This window comes from Anabas testudineus, chromosome 11, assembly GCF_900324465.2.
Source record: "Anabas testudineus chromosome 11, fAnaTes1.2, whole genome shotgun sequence".
In the NCBI taxonomy this organism is placed as follows: domain Eukaryota; kingdom Metazoa; phylum Chordata; class Actinopteri; order Anabantiformes; family Anabantidae; genus Anabas; species Anabas testudineus.
The window spans coordinates 2,233,872-2,249,707 of NC_046620.1; the positions used below are offsets into that span (position 1 = coordinate 2,233,872).

Genomic DNA, 15,836 nt, shown 5'->3' on the forward strand with positions numbered 1-15,836 from the left:
GAATGCTTATCAGGAGCAGGATTAATTGTTAAAATTTCTTTCAAATTAACACTAGTTAGATAGTTTATAATGGGCATGTGCTTAAGTGCAGTAGACCTCATCTGGACAGACTGAGCTGTCTGCTGTGATTAGAGTTAACGTGAATGTTTGAACCCACAAAAATCAGTGGAATATTACTTCTAAAGTTTGCTGCTGTTCCTGCACATCTAAGTACTAAATGCTGAAAGCAGCATCTTCCCATTGTTTTGTGCGTTCACTGTTCACTGGTGAACAATGGGGAATCTTCACTGGTGGTCTCAGCATCATTTTCTAATCCTTTGCACCTTTGTGGTGACCTATACAGCCAAAATAAATTTCTGCTTCGCTTCAATGAGTTTATGGTGTTGTTTTGTAGCTTCTATATTATCATTGTTTTCAGGGCATTAACCTCCAAATTTAGAGGACTTTATTTAGTCTGCCTTCCATTCCAGGAGCTTGGGACATCTTTGGTCAAATAATGGAGCCATTAGGGTGAAAACCAATATCTCCACAATAATTTGGGCAAGAGTTTTATTCTTCCCATGAGTCATCTCTGGGCTCAGGCTCAATTTTTGAAAAGCACCACAGTATGAACCTGCCCTTACTGCACTTTGAAATCCTTCTGGTTCTTATTGTCTTTTTAAACTCGCACAATGTACAGACAATGGGAGAAATAATGGCACAGTGGTGCAAACATATGGTAAATTCCAAGATGATTGATACGGTGATGCAAAGCTGTGGTCATTTTTTTGCAGTAGGGTTCAGACTGGATCTGTTTTTATTTCACGTGAAATGTGATAATTTTTTGCCAACAAAGTCTTAAAGTCATGACAAATTTGCTTTGAAGATTTTTTGCAAACACCAGTAATGAGTTGTCAGTATACCTGAAAATGCAGTTTAGTCTAAGTAACCTTTTTTAACCTAAACAGACTGAGGCAGCAAAACATGGCGGAGTTAAAGAATGGGGGACAGAACGGGGGAGTCATGGGAGGAGCGCGGGACATGTTCGGGAGCTGGCTGGAGGAAGGACACTCAAGGAGAGGACGGGACCTGCTCCTGGACAGAGAGAGGAAGATAGCGGAGGACACGTCTGGGAGGCTGACTGGATAAACGGTGAGAGAATAGCCATCATTGTTTGATGGATGCCATCTTGGTGCATTGTCTGGTTACCGACAGCCGTCCTTGGTTTGGTTTCCTCTACTTCTTTGATAAGTTTGATGTTTTACATTTTTTGTAGTTTAAGTCTTTTGAGAGAAAGCCCTGAGTTCAATGAACACAGACAGCTCCTTAAAAAGCTACATTCATGTCAAGAATGAAATATTTTGTCTATGTTAAAAGGGCAATGTCTTTTATTTAGACCTGCAACTGAATTACATTCTCAGTCAATACAAGTGTTAATTATTTCTTAGTTAAATGATTGATCACATATTCCAGAAAATGTCAACATTGACAAACAACCTCCTCTCAAGCAGATAAGGAAAGCATGAATTGCATTTTTCAGTGAAAAAAGCATGATTTTAAAAAGTGCGCTGTGGAATTTTCTTGTTGACATTCAGTTTTTACAATGTGTTTATCCTTGAGGTCCTCGAGGTAATATCAGAACTAGACACTGGACTCCAGGACAGTGCCCATCCACTTAAATGAAAGTCTTGTAGATTACACCAGCCAAACGTTACCATAGTTTCTACGTTCTGTGGCACATTCATGGTTTCCCCAGTAGTACCCCAGAATCTATTGGCAGAACTGTGGATCTCATCAGCAGTGTGCACGTACAAATGGGGACGCTTCACATAGTGCAATAACAAGTTTAGGACACGTTCACAAAGAGTTTCACTTAGCATGAAAAAGCACACGCACCTTATTCATTTGAATGGGGAAGTGCGATTAATGCAGCGGGGACCAGCACTACAGGGGGTCCTGTCAAAACAATGCAGCTTCGTGCAGAGAAAGGGCTGGATCTGGTTCAACTGTTCTCTGCAAGGTGCAACGCCCTGGAACCTCATGTACTTGCATATGTAATCATGTACATGCAAGTGCACATTACTGGTGGAGTACATAAACACGTAAAAGTATTTCTGCTGCTTATCAAGGTTGTTACGACCAAAGATGAAATGGTTCGAACAACTTTCCAGATTTGTAGAATCCTGTTTGTTTGACTGCTATGTGCTGTGTTTTGGCATCTAATCACCTATTTAAACACACACTCCAGTTCTCCAACTGGACGCCATGCATCATATTTCTTTGTCTTACTGGTTCAACGAAACAACACACTAACCCCCGCCCCCGGCCACCTGCGTTGTTTTTACGCAGGGCAAATGTCTGTATGAATGCGGCCCTGCTGGATCTGAGGCCGCAGGTTCAGTGAAGTGAAGTAATTTAACTCAGCAAGGCCCCCGTTGGTCCCCAGGGCCCCCTCTTCCACTCCCCAGTCTGTTAATGTTGAAGCCAACACCTCGATCCCAGGCAACAAACAGAACTACTCCAGCCAGTCGCCGTCTGTGTGTGTAGCTGTGTGAGTTTTGGCTACAACTGCTCAGCAACAAACAGTAACTTCAGGAAAATTTAGGGGGAAAAAAGCATTATTGGACGCCTAAAATAGCAGCAGACCCCCTGGTGTGGTAAAGTTTGATAGATAAAAGGCTCTGCCTGGGGCAAAGTGTGACGACAGAGTCTGCTGCCTCTTCCCTGTTCTGTCTGTTCTGACAGAAGATTGAAAGTTTTAATGTCTCCTCATGGCTTTTACTTATCAAAATAGAATCTGTTCAAATGATTTCCTGAAGATAAACAGCTGTACACAAGGCGCAGAATCAACTTCTTACATTGTCACTTTTGAAAGATTGTCACTACTGTACTTTTGGACGTCTTCATAATCAACACTTGACAGCTAAAATCAATAATCACTATGCAGTGTTTTAAATAACCTCGATTTGTGAATAAAAAAGCTTCATGTGAGTAAAATCTAAAATTGATGTTTGTTGTTCAGTTGAATTCCCAAAATAAATAAACAAACCAGTTCTATCACACACGTAAAGACAAAAAAAGGTTTATTAATACCAAACCTATGGGAAGGAAGTGCAATTTCAGATTTAAATGCAGAATGATTAAATCAGCACCCCAGTATTATTTAGCATTCTATTCATCCGTCCATTTTCCATTGATCATGCTGGTCCAAGTCACACGACAACAAGCTGAGTTACGAAGCCCAGAAGTCCTTCTCCATGGCTGTGTCCTCCACCCCGTCCTGTAGGATCCACTTCATCTGGCATTCAGATGAATTGTCATTAGGGTTGTTTTCTCTGAGTTCAGAGAGATAAAAAAGAGTACATAATAATCTTAATATAATATATAAAAATTATCCTTTACTACCAAACAACCACACAAAAGCTGAGTATATTTATGTGCTGCTGTTTTGTGGAGGTTTTCTTCAGTCGGCAGCAGCTGCTCTCATAAACTCCTCCACTTTCCACCTCTGTGCTCCAACCCACACATCAGACTGAAAAACACCAAACACAACATCAGTGTGGTGGATTTGCATAGAGGCCATTCTTATACAGAAATCAGAGAATTTAACTTTTAATGTCAAACATGTTAAAGTCGGAATCAAACTGTCACTTTTATCCATGCGTTTGCCGTAGCAGCAGAGAGATAGCTTGATAATACTGAACAGCAGAAAGGCTCAGTGAGGTGTTTTGGTAGATGTGAGATTCAGTTTGGGAGCTGGATGATAAATTAACATGGGCTGCTATCTAAACTCTGGCAGTTTGTGACTGCGGCCACACACTCGTCTGCTCTGCCAGACGCTCAGTTCAAGTGCCAGTTATTATCGGAGGCTGAATCCTGCTCTCCAAATCAGTTTGGCTCACAGATTACTGACTGTGGCAGGTGAATGTTGGAATCCATCAAAAACTGTTGATGGAAAATCTGCTCCAGTTAGAAGTCACACTTGAACTCTGTGAAATTGCAATATGTGGGTTTTTTTTCCTAATCAGAAAGAGGTCCTTTAACAAATTCCATTAGATTACATTTACATCTACCATCAAGCTAATTATCTCAGGAGTCGGAGCAACGTTTTGTTGAATGTGATCCTTTATAACCACATGGTTTCTACATTTTCGGTACATATTAATCAAATATATAACCATTGTGGCTGTAGGTGTGGCAATTAATGGGTAGTATCAGTCCGACCAGTAGGCCAGAAGCTGCGTAGGATTAACTGTCCTGGCTGCAGTCTAGAACAACCTTTAGCAGTCGAGTTATGTAAGCAGCAGATCAGTTGATGTAGTATAAGTCAGCATAGGGAGTTCATGCTGGATGGATAACAGTGATCTGTACAGATCTGGACCTAATATGTTAATGACTGGTTAATGTCACCACATTAACCAGTCAACTCCACTGTAATGGTGGCTGTTTACCCTGAGACAGATACTTGGTGTTTCTATTCCTACTACAGTTATAGATGAAATACACTGACACGTCTATAAATGAGCTCCACACAACGCAACTTTAGACAACATTATTAAATTATGACGTAAAATTTAAAGAACAGCTGTAAATTAGCATTTTGTTTAAACATTCTTTTACTGCTGATAACTCTGACATAAATGATGTTTCTTTGTTAAACAATAAAAAACTAATTAATCAAACCTGGTTCCTGGTTTCTGAGTTTCTCTATCACTTGACTCAGGTTTGTTTTAAACTCTCTTCTCCTGCCAGTTTAATGGGGTTTGTCACACTTTGTGTCGGTATCTGAAGATACGGAGGTCAGTTAGTGTATTTTAAAGTATGTTTTTCATTCCTGCTTGTGTGTCTATCAGCTCTGATGTTGTTGAGCCCCACCCCGGTGATACACCAGGGAGAATAACTCAAACATCAGGTATTCTGAACTTCTATTCACCTCACACTCGGCTGAGATTCCAGCATCAGAGGTGAAATGTGACGCATTTTTGTATTTAGATGTGATTAAATGAATTTTTTCTGTATGTTTGTGTGTGTGTGTGACCTCAGATTGCTACACCAACCTCATCTTTTGCCACAACCAAGATCAAATTTGTGGAAAGATGAAAAAGATGTTTCTCACTAAACTCTTTTCAGCTCTGCTCTTTCTCTTTTAAACATAAAATGCATTTTTTTAACTTGTGCATCTCCCTGCACCACTAAAAAGAAAAACACGAGAATGTGTGTGTGTGTTTAGTTTCTAGTTACATTTAACCCTTTCTGACTTCACATGGACGCTCAGAGAGTTTGTTTCTGCTTTTTCATGCTACAACATAGGGAACAGTAGTAAATCAAATCAAAATTAACTATACTCCAGCTTCTTCCCACAGTCCAAAGACATGCATTTAGTTGACTGGGGACTCTTATTGCCCATAAGAGTGAATGAGAGTGCGAATGTGTGTCTGTCTCTATATAGTGGCCCTGTGATAGACTGGTGACCTGTAAAGTATGGACCCCACTGTGGAGTTGAGACTGGAAGTTTCCACATGGTGGTCATCAGATTCAGAATCTGTGCACACAAACAAAGAATGTGTTTCAGTGTTTGGTTCCCAAATGTGCATAAAAGATAATGACAGAATGACAGAATAAATAATTAAACAGAATAAATACTAAACAAACATACATAAGGAGACCAGGACGTTGTGATCAGGTTTTTTCGAGGACTTGACAGTGATCAGTTTGATCCAGTTTGGTCCAGTCCAGTTTCCTGTCTAGCAGAATCCTAGATATGTGTGTTGCACGAAGCAGGGTCTCTTGTGCTGATAAACACTGACTAAAAACCCTCACCCCCCTATTTAGCACAAATCTAACATCGAAATGCAAATGTCATCATTGTATAAAGTTCAAAGCACATCCAGCACTTATGGAGCGATATGAGTTTTGTTTGTTTCCATCCCACAGTCCAATAGTTGGTCTTTTTCCCATGTTGTTCTGTTTTTGGTCTGCTATCTGGAGAAGGTAGTGTACACTTGAAAACAGTTGCCTGTTGTTGTTGGAAATGAGGTTGAAGAAAAGAGTTTGTCGACCAGAAAACCAAATTAATGAGCTGAAAGACATGAACGTGCTGGAAAAAAGAAAATTCTCTGTGGCTTTGTCGCTAAGAAAGATGTCTTTCACAATACAAACTATCATTTGATCAATTGTTAATATAAAAATATGAATTAGTGCAGCTTTAACACTTGGCAGCATCTGCAAACACCAACAACAAGCAAGAGCCAACTAACACAAGAGGTCAAATCACAACAACGCGAGACCAGTTCACATCCTGAAATGAACAGACAGAAGTCAAAATATAGAAAATACATCTAGATAAAATACAATAAAAAACCCAAATGAAGCGAAGCAGGCATCACAAACTGTCAAAAACATTAACGAGTGAGAAATTAAAAGCGGATTTAGTCAGAAATCAATCTGCGTCTCCTGTCACAATACAAAGGGAAAGATCATCTCATATTCAGCTGTCATAATATGAATTAAAGTCATCTAGATGAAAAAGTTATTCAACCATTAAGCGAAACATCCAAATTAAATATACATCCCTCAGTGTTATTCTGAATTAATCATAATTTTGTTCTTTTCGTGAGAAGGCCAAGGTAAACGAGGGATAAAAGAGACAAATATCTGCCGAGAACATTAAGAATAACAGCTGTGAAACTAATTACCAAGATTTGCCAACAAAAAAATGTTCATACATTTTAAAAATGAAGAGAAAGGAAAGAGCAACTCGGTGATTTGAGAAAAAAGTCATAAAATAACCAGCGTTGTTTGGTTTCTCTGTGAAATGTCACCTCAGTGTAGAGAAGCTGCTGTTGCACGTTGGACGGGTCCGATGAAGAGTGACCGCTTCACCCAGATTAAGGAGTTGTAACGATTGATGGAGAAAAAACAAATTCCTGCGGCGCCGGATGTCTCCAGCTCGTCTGTGCGTGTTAATGGTTTGTGTGTGTGTGCCATCCATTGTCCTGTCTCACTAATCACTGCAGCTCGGGGCTTCATTTAATCAGCAGAGCGCGCCGCAGCGTCCCATAATAACTTATCAACAGTCGTAGCTTATACATAGATGAAGGCTTAATTGCCAAAATGCTGCAGTGCTTCTTTTCTGCCTGTCATTATCATAATGTAAAACACAGAGGCAGCAGACACTGAAAGTTACCTGTTTCCAGGTAACTGCGGTCATAAAATGAAAATCATAATTTGTTTTAATTTTACTTAATCTCTGCTGTAATAAAAAGGGAGGTTTTTAAGGCTGTTCCCCAGTGAAGGATCTTTGATTTGAGCCTGGAAACTAATTTCCAGGGCGCAATCACACAAATCTACAGTCCTAATGTCACATCAAGCCTTTATTTTCTTGTAATGTAAATATAAATGTAGTGCAGGAAGATAATCACCATGTAAAGTGTAAAGAGCTCATACTTGGTACAAGGTTGCACAGCGCTCCAAATGTAATAAATGTTAATAAATCTGTTTTTTGAGCCGTTGTAAATTGCTGTTAATCAAAAAACACACTCTGATGTTTGATCCAGCGTCGCTTCGTCCTTCAACCTGTTCTCAAATCTAAACATTTCCTTTCTTTCTTTATTTGCATCACAGACAAATCAGCTCAGTAGAAAATTGTCATATGTGATATTTAAAAATATCCAATGTCCCTGTGCGGCTTTAAAAAACCTGCTGCACCAAACACTCGTCCAAAGTTCTTGTTGAAATCTGGACTGAACAGATAATTGCGTCCTAATTAGTTCAACAAATCGACTTGTTATTCTGCAGAACCTCTCTGCTCCCGGAGAAATGTTGCTGCCAGGTTCTTTGTATCTCCAACTTTAATTTGGGACGGATTCAGATTTCCTAACTGACCTTTAGCTTCACGTTAGGTGGCACTGCAGCAAATGCTGCTAGCTAATAGTAGCACGCTAATTAGTTTTTAATGCATTGTGTATTTTTATTGTGATTTTTGTGTAATTTTCAGGCAAATTAAGTGAAGAAGGAAAAATAAAATAAACTGGCTGAAATTGTTAAATGAAGTTTCTGTTAGCAGCGTCTTCCTGTTCGGACTAATTGAGGTTGTTCTAGTGAGATGTGTTTTTTATCTTCTTTTTGTTCATTGTGTTTGTTGCACGTTTTCTTTTTTACCTGGTGCTTCTCTTTAGCCTGTTCTACCTGCTTCAGTGTCAAATACACTTGATGTATGAAACCAGCAGCTGGTTTGTGCAAATTCAGGTCATGGATCCGTAGCGGACACGTGGTCAGAGTATCAGCTGGTCCTCACATTTCTGTTAGATCTGCAGTTTGGCGTTGAGCGATATGTTCTGTACGTCACAACCATCAACACATGAGGATCAGATCAGATCCGGACGATGTTGAAATGAACCTTCTGTTGCTGACTGAACGTAGGATTTACTGGTTCTCCAGCTGAAACACTTCTTTCATTCTTCCTTTTAACTTGGCGGTGATGATGTCAGCACAGCGTTGGGTTTCAAAACATCAACACTGTGTGAAGACAGAAACTAGCTGCAGATAAACTTGACTCGAGGATGCGGGCTCAGAGATCATTGGTCAGATATGGTCACATCAGAAGGCAGAGACTCTGACAGCGTGAGAACGAGGTGATTGGAGCAGGAAGACATGGATGAATTCCTCCGTATTGAGTTTATTACAGTGTGCAACTAAACACGTCCTTCAAAGCCCTGCGCTGACTGAAAGGCCATAATGAGTCCTTTTCCTGACAGGCTTTGATTGGAAACATCTGCAGGAAGTGATGAGGTGTATTGACAGCGACTGAAAAAGCAGCAAAGTAGAAACAATATTTCTGTTGGGAAATAGAAACTAGGGGATAAGTTTGACACGAGTCTGTCTAACTAATCGAATTAGTGCTTTGGACGTAACATTACATCACATTTCAGCTTGTTGCAGCAACTTTACTTTAAATTGATGTGAGAAGCACAGTCGTTCATTCAGAGCCGTGTTTGTGTCCACCTGAGGAATGATCGTCCAATATTTGCTCTGTCTTCGCTGTTTTTGGTTTCCACCAACTCCTCGGGGAAATATCTGGCTCTTCAGCTGCTAAATGCTGCACTTTGTTCAGCAGCTTGGCTCTAATTGTGCCGTACTGCTGTTTGCAGCTGCTGCAGGGAGTGGTCAACGGCTTTCTTGATGCTGTGACCACATGCTCACTACATCACGGCAGAGACTTTCCTATAATGTACAGGAACTCATAGGAGCGGCAGCAGAGTGGAAGCTAAGTGAAGATTCTCAGTCATCCAGGTCGTGGTTAGGCAGCAAACGCAGGCTTATAAACCCTCGATCAGATCAGATGACCGTCGAGTAAGACGTGATTTGAACTGTTCTGATCCGTTAGGCTCCTTGAGGCCAGCGAGCTAAAACCATGTGAGCTCTGTAAAACTGTGAGGAGTAAGATGGTCGCGTCTTCTTGAAATGTTGAGTTTGCATTAACAGCAAATTACGTGAACACAACAGAAAAGAAGTTTTGTCCAGAGACGAAAAACTGTGGATTAACTTTTAACCTTTTCACATTTACCCAAACGTGGAGGGGATACTTAGGGTAGGTTTAGTTATCGGGAACGTCGTGTTTTTCTCTTTCAGGACTCTCTTCTCTTCTTGTGGAAACTTATTATCTCAGTTCTGTTCAAATTTTGTTTTCATGAAAAGACTCGGAGCAATATGTATGTTCCTCATGTTCCAAAGAGACGCAGCAGTTTCTGTTCTTTGTGTTAAAATATGTTCAAATGTACATTAGAATCAGAGGGAATGAGGAGTAAATGCACGTTTGTTCTGCAGTTCTCAGGAATTCACTGTCGCTTTTGTGTAAAGGATGAATCCGTGTGTTTTTATGTGTGTGTGTGTGTGTGTGTGTTACTGTCCATTGTACTGTTCTGTAATCACAGCAACTGCAAGGCCTCGTTTAATCACCTCCATACAAAACACAACTTTAACACAGTTTCCCTCTTTCGTGGATTAGGAGAGCGCGGAGCCGGTCAGGTCTGCCGTCGATGAGAAAGCCGTTATTTCACAACGTGTCCCAGTTCCCAGCAGCACCAGGCGACCAGGAACACCGGCTCCTGGCACAACAATTGCTTTTTAATCCCCCTCTGTTTTGTTTTTTTCCTCATTTTCCTCGTATTTTGAGTGGGAATCATCTGAGTTCTTGTGAAACTGACATTTCTCTTGTGCTATGAAACAGTTTTTAATGTCTTTCTCTCTCTCTGTCTCCTGTATTCTGTCCATTTCAGGTGCGAATAAGATTTCTCGCCATCGCTGCCACCGCTGCTGCTGAAAACATAGAGGAGGAAGGAAAATGAAGAATGGAGCTACAAAAGAAGAGTTTTTAATTATTAGATATTGTATTTTTTCCTTTTATTTTTTACTGATTTTTTTTTTCTTTTGATTGTCACATCCCAGATCACGCACACCATCCTCCTCCGTCATGTTGGAGGTAATCCCATCAGCGTTTGTGACCTGAAGTGACCCCTCCACAGATGTGATGTTCCCAACAAAAGGATGGGTTTAAATAAGACGGGGGTTCTTTGGTGGCAGATTTTATTTTGGCGAGGTGTAAACACGCTCCCAAATTGAAATCTGAAGAGTGAAGAGTGCAAGGAGAAATTCAGGGTCACGATCTGTAAAGATAATTGAAATTGCCCTCCCTTACAGTGAAGCTCAAATTGCTGCTTTCTTTTCATTTTACACAGTGATGTGAGTCGTACAATAGTATTACAATACAATACAGGAGCAAATCCTCCCCCTGTATATTCAGAGACAAGGCTCAGTGCTCGCACGCCATCAGAGGTGCAGTGTATGGGCGAGGCTGGTTTCCAAAATGCTGTAAACAATCACTGGTTCGACAGGATTCTCAGCATGTTCAGGCTGATTTGAGGTTGAATTAGGTTTTTGATTTATAGAGATGTGGATTGGATTTTAATCAGTAGCTCTGGTCCTTACAGTCCCTGAACTCAGCCAGACGTCTTGAATCCAATGTTTAATGAGTGCAACTTTGGTGAAACTAAATTTTAAATATGTTGCAGTCTGGTTGAAGACAACATAACATCGTAAACCTTCCCTTTAACGGCCCAAACGTGCCCTTTAAGTAGGAGTTAGATTGATGATCAAAAAGATTTGTACCTTTTCTAAAGCTCCCCCTCAGCAAGAAGCTCGGCTTTGTTAACACCCTGAACTTTAATGATCAATAAGATCTGTTTCTTAACATTTTGAACTTTCCTTTTCTTAAGAAGAAACTCGTTTGATGATGAGCACTTTACCGTAAACCCCCCTGAACTTCTCCTTTAAGGCACTCTGAAGGAAGCAGAGCCCGTCTCGTGAGAGGGAGATTAACGGGTTGTGAACTCGGATGGACGGATGGAGGCTTGTGGCTGAGGTGATGTTGTGCGTGACCTGTGTTGCCGTGGAGACGTGAGGATGAGGAGACGGAGGGTGAACCGGAGCACTGAATGTGTGCCTGCAGCAGCAGTCTGACTGTACACACCCACGACCGACCGACCGACCGACAGGGTGGATTTAAAACAAACAAACAAACAAGAAAAAAACACAAATCGCCGAGTGCCAAAGCTGGGATCTGCTGCATTCTCACTACACTTTTAAAAAAAGGGTTCTTCTTCTTCTTGTTGTAAATATGATATATATGTTTGTTTCGTTTTGTTTTCCTGTATTGCTACAGATTTGTAAAATTTTGCGGAAACATTTTGTTACATTTTGTAAAATGGGAGCAACTCGTCCCCCCTGAAACCTCCTTTTGTTTCGTTTTTTTAAACCTCTTCTCGGTTCCTCTCAGCTCGTTCGGTTTTTCTGGTTTTTCTGTTGATGGACTTTCTTGGGGAAAAGAAAACGGTGCCAGCAGTGGTATGTGTGTGTGCGTGCAACGTTTTTTTTTTTTTTTTTTTTGTCTTTCTTTCTTTCATTCTCCGTCTCTCTTTCTCTTTTTGTACTGAACCAGAGTGGAAACACTACAAAAAAACAAAAACACACACACACAAGAAGAAAAAAAAATAGACGGACCAGTTGGCAATACTTCAGTCAGTTCTTCTTCATCTCACCGGCACTGGACTTCCGCCCGCCACTTCCCCGCTGAGAGGAGAGGAGAGGTGGGAAGAGGAGGAGGAGGAGGGTAAAGAGGGAGGAAGAGGGGGGACTTCACTTCACATCAAATCTGATTTAAAAAACAAAACACAAAAAAAGCACCTTTGGACCTTTTTTCTTTTTTTTTACTGTGCTGAAGTGAAGTCAAGTGCTATTATTCTATTATTATTCTATTATTATTAATATTATTATTGTAGCCACTCTGTCTGGAACCCTTTTTTGAAGAAAAGCAAAGGAAAAAAACACAGAAAAAAAGAAACTTAAGCCAATCTGCACTTCTTGTTCCGACGAACATGCTTGTATGACAAAGTGACTGTCGTGGATCTTTGTTTAAAACCGATAAGGAACAAACATGATGAAAAAACTACAAAAAAAGCAGTTGAGATTCTGTCAAAACGGTGGCAAACGCAGAAGGATTCAACGGTAACGATCTCACAACACACACTCTTGACAGTGAAAACCCACAATCCAGAATCATGCTGCCTGAATCATACTTTAATCTAGTTTTTTTTATTTCTTCCTCGCTTCTGTCACTTCGTCCTTACTCGTCCTTTTCATCCTTTCTCCGTCTGTCTCTCTCTCTCTCTCTCTCTCTCTCTCGCCTTTCTTCCCTGTTCTTGTCTTCTTCCCATCTTTTTTGTTCTCTCGTATCGTCGTCCTGCACACCATCATACACGCCTGTGATAAAGAAAAACAAACAAAAAAAGATAAATAGCCTTTTATTCAATACATAACTACATGTTGGCTTGGTAGGCTTAGTTGAAACTAGTTCCATTCCGACGAAAAAAGAATAATAGTAAAAAGAAAATATGAGCTTCTTTATGTATTGCTTCTGCCGCTGTAGTGTCCTGGTCAGATTTAAAGATGATAAGACTACATATATCTGAAATACTGTATTTACAAATGCATACCAGGGCTGGCCTCAACAAACAAACTACAACCACATGGGGAGGGATGTTGACTCCGTCCACTGGGCTACTGATCGGTAGCAGTCGGAGGTTGTAAGTGAAACTCTGGCTGCTGGAACGACTCGACCGAAATGCTTCTGTGTCTTTGCTTAAAGTCTTGATAGTTTTTTAAACTTGTAGCGTTCAGCGTCGTCAAAGCTCTCCGCCGCGCTGCTTCACGTCCTTCTGCAGAAACCCGAAAAAGACAGCAGCGCTGTAAAGAGAGGCTCCTACTTAGAAAGCTTCCAAGAGACTTTTATTTTTGCAAGTGTATAGTTTTAACTGAATATTTTTCTGATGAATGATTGAATGTATTTGCTTTGGGGAGTTCAGTGTTGTGGGTTTACTGCTTGAATGTTTGAAGAGGATGGAGTCGAGCACACTGGTACCAGTGAGGTGGAGGAAACATCTGTCAGAGTCTTCGTCAGACGTTGACGAACGACGAACATGGAAAGTGAATGTTCAACCTTTTTTCTGGAAGGTCTGAAAAATAGCAACCGTCCAAAACTGCGACATGTAAGCTGTCTTTAGTCTTTCACTTTGAAACAGCTCATATTTTAGAAGATGGTTCATCTTTTAAAGGTCACACCAGCACGATTGGAGACCAGCAAGACACTAAAATGACTCGAAGTCGCAGGTTTTGGGTAAATGAAACCTGCAGGTTTACTCACACTACAGTGAAACTGAATACACAGAATGACTAGTGTGCACGATTCCTTCCTTATTTCCGTTTAAACTTGCTCTGTTTGCTCATGTTGACATGTGTTCCGTGCACCTGGTTTCTCCAAAATCCCTATATGCAATTTGAAAGGTTTGAAAGACCAACGGGATCCAGAATTGATCAGATCCCGACAAACTGAGTGATGACTGAACCATGATGATACCCTGAAAGTGATTCTGATTGTACAGTGGTCAACACCCAAGGGACTGAGAGTAGGTGATTGGTCATTTCCAGCTGTAAGAATTTTTGAACATTTGTTGAGTGTTTGTTAAAACTTCACCCCTTTTAGTTTAAGTCTGCAAAGTCAGGCAGGTGTAACAGTTCATTTGTCCCAAACTGTCATAAGTGCTGGACAGCATCTGTGCAAACAAAGCAGACTGGTTAAGACTAGGAACAAACACACCTTGGTTAGGTTTAGGCTCAGAATAAACCTGTAAAAGTGAAAGTTTGCAATAAAAACCGCTGCTTCCTGAACTGCATCACATTATTTGGTTGGGATTTAAGCACAAAGACGTCCGGGTGAGGCCACGATGAGCAAAACATTAGACTTCACTTTACGTGATGCAACAGTTGTTTTATACTGGACTCCTGTGGGAAAGTCTTGTACTACTAATAGCCCAAACAATAAGCTCACAGTATATTCCAAATAACACAGTAATACCGTATATACTTTCTACTACTACTCTAATGTAAAACAGCATCAATCTCAGTCGTTGAGTAAACTTCAAGGGTCTTTATCCGTCCTCAGTCTTCAGCTGTTGTCAGTTTTTAATCGCACTTTGGCACTTAAACGTTTAAATGTGGAAAAGCCCCGTAGACCAAGCAGGTGAAAGCTCTGATCGTTTGGGGATTTCAACATTTTCAGTCATTTTAAAAGCCTGAAATTGGATTTTAATAGATCGAGACAATCAAGATGTGACTTACGCAGAAGTTTTCCCTCATTAGAGAGGAGACTCTGCGTTTAGGCTGTCAAGCTAAACACAAAGTGTCTGCAATGCAAATCAAAATGCTGTAGGTACTGACAGGGTTCTCACAAGCTGCACTTTCAAATCAAACTATCTCAGCTCGATTGAGAAAAGAAGCAAAACAATAGAGATAACTGAAGTATAATATTTAGCCAAATTATAATTATCATAGACAAATAGCCCGACCGAAATGCACAAAAAGTTCTATCAGACAGCTCCGACTGTTCCAAAGGTCTCATGAATATTAACAGTAGGAAAACAGAAGAAGAAAAACAAGTCTTTATGCACACAGGCAGCAGAAATTTAAATAATGTTTAGCTGCTAAGAGTTCGTGGATGTTTCTGTGTGTAGGAGGACAACTTAAGGGTTTTTATTTTTGGGGAAACCAGGTGTGCTGTGTGTCTTTTTATGGGGAGTTGAGGCCAGCCCTGCTTCATAACTGAGGTTCTGCTTCTTCTACTACTGCTACTATCAAACAACCAGCCCTGGGCACAAAAACAGGCCTGAGCACTGTTTCAAACCCTCGCTCCAGTACTCGAGGTGCATTCTGATTTTGAACTTTAAAAACCAGCATTTTTGACTCTCGACTCATAACCCGAAGTGGGACGCGTGGGTTATGACTGGGCTTGTTTTCGTAACGTTTCCGACACGACAAAGCTTGGTGCCGAGGATGAGGCTGCGTTTCCTCAGTTTGGGCCCCAGGTTGAAAGTGTCTCTGGAGTTTTTGGACAAATGACAAAAAAAAAAGCCGTTGGTTTTGTTTTTCTTTGTTTGAAAAGTATTCAAGCTCTGTTTCTGTCGCCCAGGTCAGCAAAACAACCTGTTGATGTCTGCTGTACTTCAATAAAACACAGCCTTTTTCAAAGGGTAAGTGCTCTGGACTTTGTGTGTGTTTCTGTGTATGTGGTGATTACAGTTGTGGTATTGGACCAGGGTGGATCTACAGGGGGGCGGCTGCAGATGATCTGCTTACAGTTCCAGCTGGACCTCGTGGCATGTCTTTATAGTCCATTTATATTCATGAAAACCACCTGCACAGAGTCTAAGTCCCCCTCACGCTGCCAAACAGCGTTGACCCATCGAGGC

General features: G+C 40.8%; 1 protein-coding gene across 2 annotated transcripts in view; it reads left to right on the forward strand.

The window, feature by feature from the left end:
* LOC113153474 (zinc fingers and homeoboxes protein 2-like) overlaps window positions 1–15,631 on the forward strand; it is a 103,386-nt gene extending 87,755 nt beyond the window's left edge. For both annotated transcript variants that reach the window (XM_026347121.2, XM_026347120.2), the window contains 2 exons: window positions 948–1,131; window positions 10,257–15,631. In XM_026347121.2, coding sequence (XP_026202906.1) covers window positions 948–1,128 — 181 coding nt within the window. In that variant the 3' untranslated portion in view covers window positions 1,129–1,131; window positions 10,257–15,631. The remainder of the gene's footprint in view (window positions 1–947; window positions 1,132–10,256) is intronic.
* The last annotated feature ends 205 nt before the right edge of the window (window positions 15,632–15,836 follow it).